The sequence below is a fragment of the Malania oleifera genome, chromosome 10 (genome assembly GCF_029873635.1).
Source record: "Malania oleifera isolate guangnan ecotype guangnan chromosome 10, ASM2987363v1, whole genome shotgun sequence".
NCBI classification, from domain to species: Eukaryota; Viridiplantae; Streptophyta; class Magnoliopsida; order Santalales; family Ximeniaceae; genus Malania; species Malania oleifera.
This window is the reverse complement of record NC_080426.1, coordinates 33,281,808-33,299,854: the sequence shown is the minus strand read 5'-3', so window position 1 is coordinate 33,299,854 and position 18,047 is coordinate 33,281,808. Positions and strand designations below refer to the sequence as shown.

The 18,047-nt window shown below is 37.9% G+C and overlaps 1 protein-coding gene across 2 annotated transcripts in view; it reads left to right on the top strand.

Moving 5' to 3' along the window:
• The window catches only part of LOC131166852 (glycine--tRNA ligase, chloroplastic/mitochondrial 2), a 167,093-nt gene that overhangs the window by 46,001 nt on the left and 103,045 nt on the right, over window positions 1-18,047 (top strand). For both annotated transcript variants that reach the window (XM_058125452.1, XM_058125453.1), the window contains exons 13-16: window positions 4,118-4,201; window positions 4,387-4,473; window positions 8,240-8,341; window positions 8,609-8,672. In XM_058125452.1, coding sequence (XP_057981435.1) covers window positions 4,118-4,201; window positions 4,387-4,473; window positions 8,240-8,341; window positions 8,609-8,672 — 337 coding nt within the window. The remainder of the gene's footprint in view (window positions 1-4,117; window positions 4,202-4,386; window positions 4,474-8,239; window positions 8,342-8,608; window positions 8,673-18,047) is intronic.

The following is an 18,047-nucleotide window of genomic DNA, read 5'->3' as shown; positions in this document are numbered from 1 at the left end:
AGAAAAAATGGCTTCGGAGACTCGTAATGAAAAAAGTTCAACTCTGGAGCGGAGTATGGGTTCTAGAACGTGATTGGATGACTGATATCGAGAGAGGATCTTACAAAGTTGGAGTTTGGAAATTCATTAGGAAAGGTTGGGCTGACTTTTTTTCCTTCATTACCCATCAAGTGGGGAATGGGGACAATGTGCTTTTGGCATGATGTTTGGTGTGGCCAAACACCTGCCAGCAAAAAAATTGTCCCATTTTCAGTGGGACGTGCAATAAGGAAGCCTTTATCAGCTAACATCTTCAGAATACATAATAGATGACCTTTTGGAACATCCCCTTGGTTAGAAACATCCTGATTTGAAAATGGATCGCCTTACTGAATTTTATAGTAGTTTGTACAAGTTTCAGTGCCAAAACATTATCAATGAACCAAAATCATCATCAGATCTTTTTACAGGAAACTCTCCTTGCTGGGGACAAAATGCAGTGATTCCCTTGGAAACTCATCTAGAAAACCGCAGCCCCTACGAAGGCTGCATTTTCTTGTGGGAGGCAATGCATGGGAAGATTTTAACACTTGATGACCTTTACAAAAGGGGGGCTGCCCCTTGTCAGCAGGTCCTTTTTACGTTTGGATAATGTGGAATCCATTAACCACATTTGCCTGCACCCTGGACCAGAAACTTTTGGAATGTGGCCTTTTCTTTGACCAGGCAACAGTGACTGCCAGTTCTATGAAGAAAATTTATTGGCCTGGAAAGGCATTCAAGCCACTAAAGAGAAGAGGAAAGTTTTATACTTTATTACCATGGCCATATTTTGGAGTGTTTGGTAGGAAAGAAATAAGGGAGCCTTCAAAGGATCGGCTATGCCCTTACAGATAATCGGTGGATTACTAACATTATAAGTTGATGCAGGGAACTAATATTGAAGGATCCTCCTATAATTCTTGACTTTCATGATACCCCGTAGTTTGGGTGATTTTTTTATGTATGTTGTTCTTGGGCGGCATCCCCTCGAGGCCCTTTAATTAGATTTTTCTTTGCTCATCAAAAATAGATCTTTGGAATTCGCCTCTTTAACTTGGTGGGATAGTTTAGAATGGCATTTGATTTACTTGGGGGCTGCTTTGGGGGTAATCCTAGTTCTGTTGGTTTTTGGGCTCTTGTGGCGGAGAAGGTGTCAGAGCAGCTAGATAGGTGGAAGGTGCTCTTTTTTCTCTACCTCATTCAGGCTGGCGTCTTTATCCCTTCCCCCCCTCTCCTTTTTCTGTGCAATCTTAGAGTCCTTGTAGGGGTAATTGAGACTCCTCTTAGAAGTGAAAGATTTCCTTTGGTCTATGGTTGGGGAGAAGAAGGATGTAGTTACCTGGAGTGCGGTGCGTTTTTGGTTGTGGTACGGGTATGCAATGGGGTATGCTGCTTATTAGGTACGCAGTTCTTGGGGGGGTAGGCTTAGTCGGTTCGACATTTCGTATTGTGGTGTGCATGAAACACTTATCTGAGTTTATTAATCAATATATCATGTTGGATTGCAATGTCTTGAATTATTTACTTAGGATGGAATAATTGCCATCGTCAAATAAAATTCTTAGTTAGTACGCCATCTCGGATCATGGTACGCATTAACCACTTATTTGGGTCGATTAGTCGATATGCTATGTTGGATCGCAGTATGTTTTGAATTATTTACTTGTGGAATAATTACCAGACTCAAATAAAATTCTTAGTTGGTACGGCACTTCAGATTGCGGTACTGAACCACTTAGGTGGGTTGATTAGTCAATATGTTATATTGGACCACAGTATATTTTGAATTACTTAGGATGGAATATTACCAGCTCTACTCAAATAAAATTCTCGGTCACTCAATTCTCTCTATCTGTCTTTCTCTCTCCATCCTTTTGAATCCATCCACCATTGCAGCAGGAAAAAGCCCTCTTTTCTGTCTCTGTCGCAGGCTCTGCAGCAGCATGAAGATCTCTTCTTTCTCTCATTGCAAGCTTCACAGGAAGGCCTCTTTCTCTCTTTCGTCACTGGCATCGTAGCTCCAAGATGCTACCTTCTCTCTTTCCTTGGTGGGCTTAGCAGCAGCAGTGAATATTTTTGCATGATTTTTGAAAAAAAAATGTGCTTATTTTTGTATGATTTTTTATTTGAAAATGGTTAACAAATCTGGATTGCCACTTTTTGGGAATGGATCCGACTCCCATTGATTTGTGTTGCTGTTGACCCATGTATTAGTACATGTGATCTGGATCGTCGTTTGGCGGGGTGGGTGGGTGGAAGCGACACAGGTAACTGTGGAAGGAGCATTTGGTTAGCCTAAATGGCTATGGTGATTTCCCTTGGACGAGACGCTCCTTTGGCACAAATTTATTAAAAGTAAATTTTGCATGCGGGAGAATGGGTGCGTTGCAAATATGGGGATAAGGTGTTCTTTTGAGAGTCTTTGGATGTGTCTTTCACATCTTTATTCTCCTTTGCATCTCTTACTAGATTTGTTGTTGGGAATGGGTCTCCTATTCATTTTGTGGAAGAGATTTAGGTGGGTAATTTTGTGCTTTCCATTTCTTTTCCTTTTCTCCATCGCCTATCTTTGTTGCACATTGGGATTATCTCTTCTTTTTTGAACAGTAATGGCAATAACATTTCTCAAAATTTCATTTTCATATGTGTATTAATGATATGGAGGTGGAGAAACTCTCAGCCTTGTTGCGTTTGTTTGTTTTTCTTGTAAATATTTCTTTATAAGATTTAGGTAAACGTGCCCTTTGAGATTCAAGGTAGTATATGGAAGGCCAAAATCACCTCGAAATTAAGGGGCCATTTCGTATCACAGTCAAAAATTATGAAAATGAAAACCAGCAATGGAAACTAATAACTAAAAGCTGAAGCTAAACTAAAAGCGAACAACCTGTTTGGTCAGTATTTTTAAAACTAAATTAAAACAACCTGTTTGGCTATTTCTTTTGAGGGTTTTGGAAGGAGGAAGGATAAGGCTGCTCTTTGGAAATGCGGTATATTTGCAGTGTTTTGGGAATTATGGTTGGAGCATAATGCACAGATTTTTTCAGGGAAAGAATTGAATTGGCTGCTGGTTTGGGAGAAGATTCAAAACTTGGCCCTTTTATGGTGATTTGGCTTTGGATGCTTTAAGAGAGTTGGCTTTTTGGATGTTCAGCAAGAATGGAGGAATTTTTTTCTTTGATATTTCATAGTATTTGTTAGTTTTTTTAGTTTTTTTCTGTTTTTTATTTTTATTTTTTTTATTTTTCAGAATTTTGGCAGGAGATGTCCTATTCTACTTTTTGTAATGTCTTATTCTACTTTTTGTAAATTCTTCCCTTATTAATGAAAAATCTCTTCTTTTGCTATTAAAAAAATAGTTCAAAACTGGAACAAATTAGTAATCCCATTTCCCCAAGTACTCATTTTTGTGGGGTATTTGGTTGGAGAGGATGTACGTATTTTTACAGGGAAGAAGTTATCTTCGCTTTTATGATTGAGTATTTGCCCTTGGTATGGGCTTTTGCCGCAGGGTGCTTAAAGGGGTGTATATTTCGGATTTAAAGCATGAGCGGAAGGCTGTGTAATTTTGATCATAGTTTTTTATTCTTTGTTCAATTTATTTCTTAGGAGGATTTCTTATACTCCTTTTTGTACGTTCTTTATCTTTAGTGATACTTCTGTCTTTTTTCTATCAAAAATACACACACACACACACACGTATGTGTGTGTGTGTGTGTGTTTGTTTGTGTGTATGTATATAGATTAGGCTTCTTTTAATAAACTTTTTTTTTTTTGTAATTCTTTTGTCCTGTCTGGCTACTGGTTCAACTGAAGTTTTGTATTTGTTGCATTTGGTCACCCTGTTGAATAGAAATGTACAGTTTTACACCAATTTCTTCATGGTGTTCAATTTATTGTTGATACCTTGGCTCTGCGATTTAGGTAAAGTGGAATGTGAGTAGCTTTTATCCTGTGACAATGTTTGGCACTCAAAAGTCAACAGAGTAATAGTAAATAAAGTGTAGCGACTGAACAATTATTGTCTACACATCATTCGACTTGTGTTATTTTTTTAGTTTATTTTTATTTTGTATTTTTTAAACTCGTGGTACAGGTGGGTGAGGTTCCGAGATTGTTTGTTCTTGAAATTGGGACAGAGGAGGTGCCGCCTCAAGATGTAGTTAATGCAAGCCAACAAGTATATTTTCTAAATTTTCTTTCTGAAATTTTTAAGCTTGTCATCTTTGCATTAAAATTACTAGTGATGCTAATGTCTTTGGATATCATTTCCATCCAAAGCTTTTTTTATATATGTCCCAAGTTAAATGCAGCTTTTATATTATTTATTCCTGTCCACTGACTATGCTCTGTTGGTCATTGCAGCTTAAAAATTTAATAATGCTGTCGCTAAAAAAACAAAGATTGAAACATGGTGAAGTTTTCGCATTCGGCACACCTCGCAGATTAGTGGTAAAACTATGTATCTTACATTCCTTTGTTGACAATTTCTCGATTTATGTATGGCTCTATACAATGTTTGCACGTGAAAAAGAAAAATGTTTGCCTGTCACTGTAATTGGCTTGACATTGGATGCAATCACTCGTTGATTAGATTGGCCAGACATATGTGATTATGAAAAGAAACGTGAATAATTTATTTATTTTATCTTATTAAGTTAAAAAAATCTTTCTATCTTCTTGACTTTTTAAATTTTCAATCCCTTATTGTTGAGTGTTCTGGCCTGGAAGCTATTTAATAATGATTGAAATAAACAAGCATAGAAGAGTGTGTCTGAATTGGGTCCTTGGAATGTTGCTTTGTTCTATTTGGACTGAGTTTACAATTACAATGAAAAAGGAAGAGAAGGAAATCTTGGATTGAGCTTTATTTGAATTTGTTCTGTACTTCCTTAAAAAAAGATAAAAAATACAAAGTTTCAGTGAAGCTTGTGCTTTATATGTTCAGCTGCCCCAATGAAAGGCTTTTTCCAGTAGGTTGGTCAGGCACACACTAGTTCACTTGCTTGTACTTTCTCATTAGCCTAAGCCAAAAAGCCCCATGTGAACTGTAGAGAAATGTCTGAGTATAAATGTCTTTTCAGAAATTTCTTTATCTGGAGTGGTGAAATTCCATTTTTAACCTTCAGCTTCATTATAACCATCATCCTCAAAAATGTTAAGTCCATCTAAACCTTCTAGAGGAGGAGGTGGCCCATAAGATAAATCTCTTGAGGCAATAAGAAGAATAGTCGGAAGAAAATTTTTTTGATTCTGAATTTGATCCAAAAGCAAACCCTTGTCATATTCAAAATCACTATTGCCTATACTATCGTCCTCTAGAACATCCCCCTTCTCTTACTATCCTTACTCATATTAGCCCTCTCCACTGAATGGCTCCTCCACTAGACTTAAAACACCTCTAGAATCTTTCTTAAGAATTTTTTTTGTTTTCTTTGTTTTTGTTTTTGTTTTTGTTTTTCTTACTAGATGAATCTTGAATCTCGCTTACCTTCAAAATATTTCCTCCTTTTAGAACCCTTTTGCACTTCCTTATGGCAAAGGTAAACCTTTCAACTCCTCAAAATATCCGAATTGGCTTACCAGCTGATTTCTCATCCGAACCAATAATGAAATCCTGATTTTCAGCCTCACAAGAATTAAAATTCTTAGAACTTGGCCTACTCTCATTCTTCTTCTAAATAGGAGAAACATCACCCTCTTGAAAATTAGTAGAATTTTTTAGAGACCCACCTTTTTGGTTTTGCCTCCTCTTTTATGTTTTTGGAACAACTGCTTCTATTCTAAAGAGAGATTAATTCCCATAGCCTCACAAGTTTTAAAAGAAAGGCCTTCATTTTGATTAGGAACCTGACTAGGCTTCTGCGCTTGCCCATTCGATTGGCCCAACTGGGATTTACCTTAGTGAATATTTTACTCACTAATCAAGCTCAGTATAGACTCAAAAGTCTTCTCTTGGGCCTCCTTAGCCAATAGTCCCATAAGAAGCTTTAAAATGTCTTTATTGTTTTTAAACAACTGGTTCAGGTTTAGAGTAATTCTTAAAGACCCAAGCCTAGGCCGCCCTACCTTCGTCATCCCATTGTCCATGCAGAGAACCCTAGTCGCCTCTGTTGTCAACTCCTTATCCAAAGCCTTTGCCCTTAGCTACGTTGATTATTTGTGCAAGGCAAACCAAAGGATCACATCTTGCTTCTTCCCTCCACAGCGAACACACACTGCCTTGTCACTCACATCCTTTGGAGTCAAGTGAGCTCCACCAGCATAAGTTTTTACTGACACTACCTCACTCCAAGAGTGATTCTCATCAATCTTTTTGCTACCAACTCCATCAGTGATTGACTGAAGAGTGCTCAATAGAGCAACAAACTCTTCCCCAAATTGAGACTAACCGTTGCTTTTAGAGCCTTTTGGGACAAAAGTAGAGTATCGTTTGCCTTTCTATTTGTGCCCATAATGCTAGGAACTTTGCTGCCCTCATCATCTAAATCCCCATCCAATAATCAACATAATCCACAGGAAAGCTATGAAAATCCTTGCTTAAACTTCCAACAAGAGATGACAACCTTGGTGGGAACCATGTTGCTACAACTGAAGAGAATCAAACCCACCACTTGCGCTATTGGTTCTTCTCAAGAACGAGTAGAGCTCCAAACTTACATGCTTTGTCAATTCTCAGGTCAAAGGATTTGAACGAATCCCAATCCTCAATAACTAACAACACCATGGTAATGAGCAATTGAGAATTCTACGTGAGATGACCGATGAAAGTTCTTTGCGCTAGAGTGAATACCATAGGTACTGTGTGTTTAGAGGGTGGCTAAAAACGTTTACAATAGCTAGTGAGTTTTACAATGATTGATGAACACTCACCTCCCCAAAAGAGATTTCTATGCTATTTTGGCTCTGGCGGTAGGAAATGTCAAACTGACCAATGAATAAAACTCCCTTTTTATTAACTACTCAAAGAATAAAACCTACACTACTATTTATATGATGGTTATCCATATCCATGCACATAAGACAAGTGGTTATAGGCAAGCATAGTGCCCTGAGCAAGCTTGGTTTATGACATCGAGGGAGTGAAAGCTTCAGGATGAGTGCCTTTCCTTCTTGCTTTGAAGTAAATAGCTATTGTCAGCGGCGGGATAAATTTAGGTGGTTGGTGAGGGAGGGTGAGTGCCTCTTGAGAGGCTTTCTTCGGCTGTATTGTGTGTGGTACGTCAATGTGCTGAGGAATTTTCCGGCGAAAAAGATGAATTCTGTCTAGAAGATTTTCGTCTAGAAATGTGAGATTCAATGGATTTTCTTCCAAATTAAGTTTCTTCTTCCACACAATTTGAAAGGAAAAGATATCCCATTTTAAAATTTAAGAATAACGGTGTTACTAAAGGTCCTTTTAATAATTCACCTTTGGTTAATGGGCCTATTCAGAAACGGGCTGTGTTTAGATGGCTCTAGAAGAAAGGTCCAAGTAAACCCATTGAGACAAAATATGGTCTGATTTTGGATATGCTTATTGAGAGGGGTCTGAACAGGCCCAATGGTGATGGTATTAAAATAGGCGAGGCTGATTTGGAAGAATTGGGGGCTAGTGATAACATTGAAGAGCAATGCAGGTTGCGTTTTGTTATGAACATATGAAAGATGGGTGTTCATTATCCACCTAGGGAAGTGAACGATAATAACCAAGTGAAGCAACTCAATTATGATGTGCTTTTATCTATTCAATAAGATCTATCCTCTCTGCTGTCTGCTTAAGGGGTGTGTTGCAATCTTCTGATGATTCTGGGTGAGATTGAAGCTTGTACCTCAATTCAGAAGACGAAATGGGTGGTATGTGCGAATCTGAGGAAGGTTTGTTGTTAGATCATGGTAGAAAATGGCTTCGAAGGGGAGGATATTTTGTTACAAACCCATGTTTTGGTAGTCCTACACTTTTTTTTTATTTATCAAAATTTTGTTTCCTAGCAGAAAAAGGCTCAATGCAAACCAAAATCTCCAATTAGAAACCTAAAATCTAACTTTAATGAATTGCTAGGAAATGTTTGCTTAATATCTATTGTTCTTCATTGGCATGATGAGAAATGTAATAATTCAATGTATTTCAGTTCAGCAAATCTTTTGAATTTGCATTTCCATTGAGCACCTACTTTTTGTTTAACAAAAAAAATAAAATAGAGAGCATATTTTCACTGTGAATGGTGCTGGTTTGTAGGTTTGTGTTGAAAATCTTTGCACTAAGCAAGCTGGGAATGAAGTTGATGTTCGAGGACCTCCAGTTTCTAAGGCATTTGATTCTGAAGGGAATCCTACTAAGGTCTTGCCTTCCATCAATTTTTTTATTCTTGATATTTTTAATTAAGAAGAGTTATTTTTTGTTTAATGATTTAGGTTTGAGATTTATATAGCACTAGTACTAGATGGGTGTAGTAAAATTTCAAACCCTGTGATTCAATTGCATTATTGTAGTTATAAGTTCGTGTATTTTTCCTTTTGATGGATTTGATATCTGACAGATGTAAGTTGTGTAACCTTGGACTGTGCTTATATTGCTGTGATTTTTAATTTTCTTGTTTCGTATCAGGCTGCTGAGGGTTTTTGCCGCAGATACTGTGTACCTCTGGAATCCTTATATAAAAAGGCTGATGGTAAGTACAGATTTACTACGTTATATGTTCAAAGTTTGGTTGATTTTTTCTTCCCATGAAATTTCTTTGGCGATGGTTTATTTTCCTCCACAAATTTTGCTTTGTGAATCCTTTAATGATTTTTTTCTAGTGAGATATTAAATTAGTAAAGGAATATGTTTTTTTTTTTCTTTTTATTTTCCCCTAATGACTGTTAACAGATATTCATTTGTTATAAAAATAGAGGAATATGGTTGTTCTTGCAATTAATGAGTTTAGAAAAAAAAATCAGGCTCAATGCATTTATAACTAGGCTGAAAACTTGTGGATGGAAAATTAATTGGGTATCCTTCGTGCACATTATTGTGATGGCTTGGAATTTTTAGGATTGTGGCAGGTTAAACAGATGCGATAACTGATTACTACCTTTATGCCCTTTGAGAACCCAAAAAAAGGGGCAGCCTGGTGCATGAAAGCTCCTGCATTATGCAGGTTCTGGTGATGTGGGGGACCCTGATGGGTCTATAGTATGCAGCCTTACCTTGCATTTTTGCATCATTTGAGTACGCTGTTGTTAAAACGGTTATTTTTAGTATTGCTGCACTTGAAGTTGCTTATGCTCACCAGCCTAATTGTGCTTAATGTTGAACCGTTTTTGTATGGTTCTCATTTTTTATTCCTGATACCATGGCACTTTTCATGCCTTTTACATCCCCAAATTTTTATCTAAATACACTGTAGGGCATCCAGCTGAACTTAAAAACCTTAGGCCACCAGTAGAGGAACCCAAGGTTTATACTTCCAGTTAACAGTCCCCAAAAATCTGGTAGATTTTGGTTCTCTGTTCATTCATAGCACTGCTAAGATACTGGATTCCTTGTTCTAGATAAGATCTATCCAAAATTTCCTTGTTGAGACTTGCAGTTAATATTACTACACAGTTTTACCACATAGTTTAGTTAATCTGTTGGCAGAAACATAATATCTGCCCATGCTGCTACATTCTTTTGTTGCTTGGATGGTAACTGACTTGAAATGGGCAATGTTTTTGTTGCATAGAAAAGGTCCATTATGCATCTCAATAGTCTTTTTACTTTATAATGACATACTGCCCTAACTTTCTGCTCCTAGCCGCTTGTCATCACTTAACTTGTGGCGGTGTTACCCATGAAGCAACTCTTGAGAGTGTCGTATTAATACCCAGACCAGTGACCAACCTGGTGTAGCCATTGGGTTGGTTGGACCCATGGCTTGAAATGGTGGTTGGACCGGTGATGTCAACATGACATGATAATATGTTACTTACATGTATGTATATATCTATATTGCAAGACTGGTATTAGACGTATTCCTATTTGTCCATGTTTATTTAGTCATTTAGCATTATTATTATGTGTTAAGAGTTTTTTTAGTAATAAGTGTGAGTTAGTAAGGGTATTATGGTCATTGGTATTGTACTTGACATATATTATAAATAGAGGGAGACCTATCATTGAAGCTAGGTCTTCAGTTTGACCCAATTTTTCAACATGGTATCAGAGCATGATTCTGAAACCTAGACCATAATTGTTACCACCACCATCAAAACCGAAGCCTAAACCTCTAAATCTGCTGCATGTCTACCATCATAGAAGAATTTCCAGCAACATTATAGCCCTAGAAAACAGCCAACGGCTGCCAGAAGTCAGACTAATCTCTGGAAATTTCCTGGGCGACATCAGGAAGTGTTCCACACACCCTCACGCGCCAGTCGAATGCTGCCATGGCCGACCCTACGTGCTGGTGCGTGAAGCTACTTTCAGGCATGTTTTTGACCTGAAATCATCCAGCAGTGACCACATCCCTCTATTAACATGTTGATGGAGTTTTTCGTGATGTTTTTGGTCCAAAGATCTCACCTTTTTTAATTGCTCATGTGTGGCACCCAAGGACTGGTTGTATGATGCTTCGTGAAGCTGTTTATCAATGGTAATTGAGTTTATTGGGTCTGAAACAGGGGGATTTGCTGTGTTTTTAATTCAATGTTCTAATTCCTTCCATCTACCAAAATATCAAGCTGCTGGGCTTGTGTTTTGCTCAAAGAACCAGTATTTGTTTTGACCATGCTCTTGCGGTAATTCGTTAGTTGTCGTTCAGTGTTACTAAAAGTCATGGTGTGTCTCTTGGAGCAGTGGTAGTGTTCATAAGCTGTTTTTTGTGAGGCTGTGGCAGTGTTAGATAAGTTTGTTAGTGATTTGTCCATGGTAGTTTCAGTGGTTCACCTCTCCAATTGTTTCAGTGCTGGGTGTTGGTTTCTTGGGGCTGCGTCCGAGTTTCTTGGTGCTGTGGCAGCTTTGTGCTAATTTATTTGTGACTTTTCATGGTGGCTCACCTTGTTCGTGGTTGTTTTGATTGTTCTAGCAATTAATCTTGTTATCACTGGTCTGAATTTTTGAGTGTTGGGATGGAGTTTTCAAATCCCAAATGTATGGTTCCCTCACTAGTGAGTTGTTTGAGTGAACTGCGTACTGTGACTATATCAGAGGAGGAGTATTCAAGGTTTCTACAGTATCAATCATCTCAACAAGCATCTTATCAAAAGTATGGTTCCCTCGCTAGTGAGTTGTTTGAGTGAACCACGTACTGTGACTATATCAGAGGAGGAGTATTCAAGGTTTCTACAGTATTAATTGTCTCAACAAGCATCTTATCACATTGCATCTTTTGCCCAAAAAGGTAGTCCTACAATCTGTATGTCATCTAGTGTCTTTCCCACTAGTCTTTGGGTTATCAGTTTTGCTACCACTGACCATATAATATGTGCAACCAACTTCTTTTCTGACCTACAGTATCCCAAAAATCTACCTCAAGTTACCCTTGCTAATGGGTCCACTATTGCTGTTAAAGAGATAAGAACAGTAAATCCTACTCCTTCCATCTCTCTCTATTTTGCTTTATACATTCTTGAATCCCCTTTCAATCTTATACCGGTTAGTAAGCTTACAAAGTCGCTAAATTGTTTTGTTACTTTCTTCTAGATTCTGTGGTTATTCAGGATCTGAAGACAAGGAAGACAATTGGCACAGGACGTGAGGCTTGTGGACTTCACTACTTTGAGTCGCATTTTCCTCCCATTGCCTGCATAGTCGCAGCTACACCACTTCAAATCCATTGTCATCTTGGTCATCTATCCTTGGACAAGTTGAAACAACAAGTTCCAACATCGAGTTTTGTGTCTAATCTTGTGTGTGAGTCTTGTTAATTAAAAAAAAACGTCATGGTGTTCACTTTGCTTCCCAAGTCGACAAACGGCTGGTTAGTCCTTTCATGCTAGTCCATTTCAATATTTGGGGTCCTAATTGTGTCACGTCGAAGTTGGGGTTTCGGTATTTTGTTACATTTTGTTGATGACTACTCCAGGATGACTTGATTATATTTAATGAAAGATCGTTCTGAGTTTAATATCTTTTGTGCTTTGTGTTCTCAAATAAAGACTTAATTTGATATGCCAGTCAGGATACTTTGTAGTGATAATGCTAAGGAGTACTTTAGTACCCAATTCACTACCTATATGAGTAATTTTGGTATGATCCAACAGTTCTCTTGTGCCCACACTCCACAACAAAATGGGGTTGCAAAGTGGAAAAATAGACATATTCTTGATGTCACTCATATCCTATTGTATCAAATGAATGTCCCCAAAGTTTTTTGGAGTGATGTTGTGCTCAGAACTTGCTCCCTCATCAATAAAATGCCATTTTTTGTCCTTGGTGGTAAAATAGCATATTTAGTTATCTTTTCTAAGGCTCCTTTGTTTTCCCTTCCTCCTTGTATATTCAGCTGTCTGTTGTCCATCAGTTAACTCTAGGAATTGATAAGTTGGATCCATATGCTATCAGATGTTATTTTCTGGTTTATTCCTATACTTAAAACGGATATTGATATTATAGTCCTACATTGCATTGATTCTCTGTCTCTGCTGATGTTACCTTTTTGAGTCTACACTATACTACTCTAATTCCTTGAGTTTTGTTGACATTAATGAGTTCCTTTCTCTGCCTTGCCTTTTAGGTTCAAACCTATTATCTGTGCCTAATCTTCCTACATCTTCACCCAGTTTGAGTCCTTCTCGTCACTTGGTTCAAGGGACTCAAGGGAGGAGAGCCTCCTCCAGCTTCTACTATTGTGCCTCTAGTTCCCTTATTAGATGATCTTATTTCCCATGATGTTGATATTCCTATAGTTGTTTGGATAGGTAAATGCACTTGTACCCAACATCCAATCTCTGATTTGTTAGTTATGATTTTTTGTCACCCCTATATTACTGTTTTGTTAGCATTTTGTCTTTTGTTGCTCTTCCAAAATCTATTTTGAAAGCCCTATCCCATTTTGGGTGGAGGACTACAATGGTTGAAGAGATGTGTGCACTGCATGATAATGATACTTGGGCTTTGGTACCTCTTCCTCTTGATAAGTCTGTGGTTGGTTGTCATTGGGAGTACAATGTGAAAGTCAATTTTGATGGTTCTGTGGCTCGTTTGAAGACCTACCTTGTTGCTAAGGGATATACTTAGATGTATGGTTTGGATTATTCTAACACATTCTCTCCGGTCACTAAACTTGCCTTAGTACATTTGTTCATCTCTTTGGCCACCACTTGTCATTGGCCTCTACATTAGTTAGATGTGAAAAATACTTTCTTACATGGTGTTCTTCATGAGGAGGTATATATGGAGCAACGACCTAGGTTATTGCTCAGGGGGAGTCAAGCTTAGTATGTTGACTTAGGAAATCATTATATGGATTAAAACAATCTCCAAGAGCATGGTTTGGCCGTTTTAGTGGTTTAGTACTTGCGTTTGGCCTTCAATGGTGTGCATTGAATCACTCTATATTTTATCTTCATACTCCATCTAGTAGTATTTTTCGTATTGTATATGTGGATGACATTGTGATCGCTAGTGCTGATGATTGAGGGCTAGGACCTCAAGCTTTTCCTATAGAGTAAGTTTTAGACCAAAGACTTAGGATCCTTGAAATACTCCTTGGGTATCTCGTACGGGAATTGGCTTGTCATAGAGGAAGTACTAAGACACCCATGGATCCCAATAGTAAGTATTTGATTTGGGTGATTTGTCACGTAACCTAAGTCGGTATCGGAGACTTGTTGGAAAGTTGAATTATCTCACAGTCACAGAGTCACTTGACCAAATATATCCTTTGCAGCAAGTGTTATGAGTTAGCTTATCGATTCCATATTTCCATGAGAACAAGTCACTGAGATGCAGTAATTCGCATTTTGAGATATCTTAAAGGTGCACTAGGGAGGGGTCTCTTATATCAGGATCGGGGTCATACTCATATTTAGGGATATACAGATGCAGATTGGGCTGGGTCATTGTCCGACTGAAGATCCACAGTCGGGTATTGTATCTTTATCGGTGGAAATTTGGTGTCTTGGAAAAGTAAGAAACAAATTGTGGTGGTGAGGTAAAGTGCTGAGTCAAAGTATAGGGCTACGACACACACTACATGTGAACTTGTTTGGTTGAAGGGCATATAGGAAGAACCACGGTTTCCACATTCTTAACCTTTGAAGCTGATGTTTGCTTTTCATATTGCCTTCAACCCAGTCTTCCATGAGCGGACAAAGCACATTGAAGTTGATTGCCACTTTATTAAGGAGAAACTTGTGCTGAAGCTCATTACGACCACTCATGTGAAGTCTGAGTTTTAGCTTGCTGATTTGTTCACTGAGGCCTTGGGAGGTGCTTGCGTGAATTTCATTTGTAACAAGCTAGGAGCATATTATATATATGGTCCAGCTTGAGGGGGAGTGTTAATGGTTATTTAGTCATTTAGCATTATTATTAAGTATTAAGAGTTTTGCTAGTAATAAGTGTGAGCTAGTAAGGGTATTATGATCATTGGTATTATACTTGAAATATATTATAAATAGCGGGAGAGACCTATTATTGAAGTCAGATATTCCATTTTACCCAACTATTCAACACTATCTAAATTTGACAAATGATATTGATTTAAATCACATATATTAGCATTAAAGTCAAAAAGCATCATTAACAATCATCTAAATAAAATTTGGACTATTTTTCTTATTTTTCCTAAATATTTTTTATTTTTTAAATATTATGTTTAGTCGAAACAAAATTGAAACCTTACTGCCTTTTTCCTTTATGAGTAATTAAAACTAATCCCTTATAAAATATTTTTAAAGAATAAGAGATGAAAAGAGGATTTAGGAAATACTGAAATAGTAGTGCTCAGATGTCATGTCTCCATTTTGGAATGTGATCATCTGTGGCTGCATCTAACATTCGACGGAAGCACTCGGGCTCTGCAAGAATTTGTTTTGCAAAACCATCATTTGAAAGCAAGTTAGAAGCCAATTAAGAGTGAATATTTGTTAAAACACAAGATATGTACATATATTTCGTAAAGCAACCGAAAATAAAGTTTTATTTTCATTGACAAGCTCTTTACATTGGCTGTACATTGTATACAAAATTTTTCACACTCCCTAGACTAAATATGAATCACCAACAGAATACATGTTTAGTATCTCCAATATCTTCCTGCCATCTTGTAGTACATGTCAAAATGACAATCTCTTGGAAAACTTAATAAGTGGGGCTCTCTTTCCTCTTAACTTGAAATTGTCAAGGAGTAGGGCGAGCAACCATGTGCCTAGTAGACATTCGTAATTCACCCCTATTCAACTAAGGATTTCAATACTTTAAGATATGATTTTCCTATATGCACGCATAATCATAAGATGCACGAACACACTATTCTAAGCAAAATGCATTAATGCACTCTTTATTATGAATAATATCTTTATCTAAAATTACTGTTGCAAACATTTAAATAGCATGCATTTCAGCATTTATTTCAACATAGCAGTGCTGTCGCACTCAAGTGCAATTTTTATCTCAAACCTATGCCAATATCCAGCTTGGCCCACCACCACTTAATGTGGAACTAGCTCTATAGGTTTAGGGCCTTTCACCCGAGGGAAACACAATCCTTGCTTGCTCGAATCCCACAATATCACACCCACAAACAGCTCAAGGTGCCAGCTATTTCACATGATAACAATTCAATATGTGCACACAAGCTATGCCATTACAAGTAAAACCATCATCCGTACAAGATATATATATATATATATCACATAAAAATTTCCCAACCAAACAAAATATGCAGCTAGGGTAACGAAGGAGAACATACATGCAGGCTATGCAACCATATTAAGTAATTAGAGACAACATGCATATAGTAACCAAGGATGAAGGTGGGGAAGTTCTTGGAGCTAGGGTTAGGTTGGAATCATAGGAGATTTTCTATGTTCATTTCTGGCAGTGCAAAAGGTGAGGGATGGAGAAGCTTCTCGAGTGTTTTCTGCTACTTGGCAAAGGAGTTACAAAAAGATTCGGGGGGTTACGGTTGCAGATGGTCATCCACGTTTAAGATCATAGAGGCAGGTCATGCTGGAAGGTAATATAGATGGAGGTGAGGGTTTCAATCATCAAGCTCTCTCTGGAGATTGAGTTATGGTGGCCGTTAAAGAGGATAGGTACTATAGCTGTGGCGGTGTAGTTCAGATGAACAAGGTTTAGCTTCTGAACTCGGCAGCAGTCTCCGTTAATCTGCCCGAACCAACCATAGCCAACCAGTTGTCCCACAGGCAGCAACCTTCAAAGGCTGCAATCTTCGTCAACCAGTTGGATTTGCCTGAGAAGGTAGCTAGGGTTTCGACGGAGGAGTCTAGGTAGCTAGGGTTTCGATGGAGGAGTCTTTGTTTCAGAGGTTTCCAGGGCTCTATTTTGGTGTAGGAAGCAAATAGATATGGGCCAGGAGGTATGATTCTTGTTTTGGTCCTTGCCTAACTAATTGATAAGATGTGTATTTCTTTTTTATATAAACAGGGCCATTTACTTGAGCAAGCCCAAGACCTAGGTTTATCTAAGTTGGGCTCGAATGAAGAGTCTAGGGGAGTTCTTCCTCATTCCTTGGGTTCTATTCAGAAGGTAAATGGCGAAGGTCAGGATGCTGGACAGGGATATGGGAATTAGTCAAGTCAGAGCTGGATTTCAAGAATGGGAAGGACCAGATTTCAGTCCTTAGAGCTCAGGAAACGAGCAGCGGGAAGGAGAAGGTTAAACTTCATGTTCAGAGTCCAGCAATGCAAAGTTCAAGTCAGGCTGATCAAACTCTGGTACATAGCTAGATTATTAATAGTTCGGAGCTAGAATCAGACTGTGGTATTAAAAATGTAACAAGGCTGGAAGAGTTCAAAAAATGGGGAGGTAATATGTAAAAATCCAGGAGCAATTATTGGGGACGTTGATGATATCTTGTGTTTGAATTTTGATAGATTTGAGGGTAGTAAGGTGTATGCTAGCCAAAAGCTAGCTCGTATGGGCGTTAAGATGAGGAAGGTGTTCGATGTGAAGAGAGAAAATTCTGGTGCGACAAGGACAAAGCTTTTAAGGAGAGACTCTATAGGAGAGCTTAGCATGGTGGAAGACTCTCTTACAAAGAAGGAGGTTGGGCACAGCAGTAGGGGAAGGAAAGAAAAGAAGTTTAAGAAATGGGGGGATATTTCGGATTTAGAAAAGTGATGGTTGCTTCTGATTCGCGTGATGAAGTAGGGGATTTATCTTATGTTCATCCTCCCTTGTTGGAAGGTTTGGAGAGAGTCTATTTTTGAAAATGATGGTTTAGTCAACAATTCACAGTGTGGGGATGGAATATTGCCTACCCTTGTGGAAGAAATTCCCGAGGAGGATTTTGAAACTCAAGATCTTTTGGATAAGTTGGATTTAAAGTTAAGTGATATTGGTGGAAATGAGGTTTGCTTGGATGGTGGCGGAAGTCATAAATTTAAGTCATTGAGAATTAGCAAATTTGGAGAGTTTGGTAAATTATGATGGAGAGGGTCTGAAAAAGGGGTTTTCCTGGTTAATTTGATCTAGTTTTAAGGTGTTCGTTTTTTTGTTTTTTATTTTTTTTTCTTTCTTTTCCCTCTTTTAGTGAACTTCTTGTCCCTGCACATTGTACCTGCTTTTTTCCCTATGTAATATCCTTTATCATATTATCAAAGGAAAAAAAGCTTACATCTTCCTTATTAGGATTTGACTCCATGTGAGTTTCTACCCTTATTCCCTTCGAATGCCCAAAATCCTTAGATGAATAAATTAAACTTAAGAATACCTACATTGATTTTCAACTTCTCCAAATTATTTGAAGTTTCCTCTGAATTTTCTGTATTTCATTTTCCTCCGGATATCCCTGAATTTCCCCAACTTCCTGCAGAGTTTTCTTTCTTTTCCTGCCTCTCTCTCTCTCTCTCTCTATATATATATATATATATACACATTTATATAGGGTTTA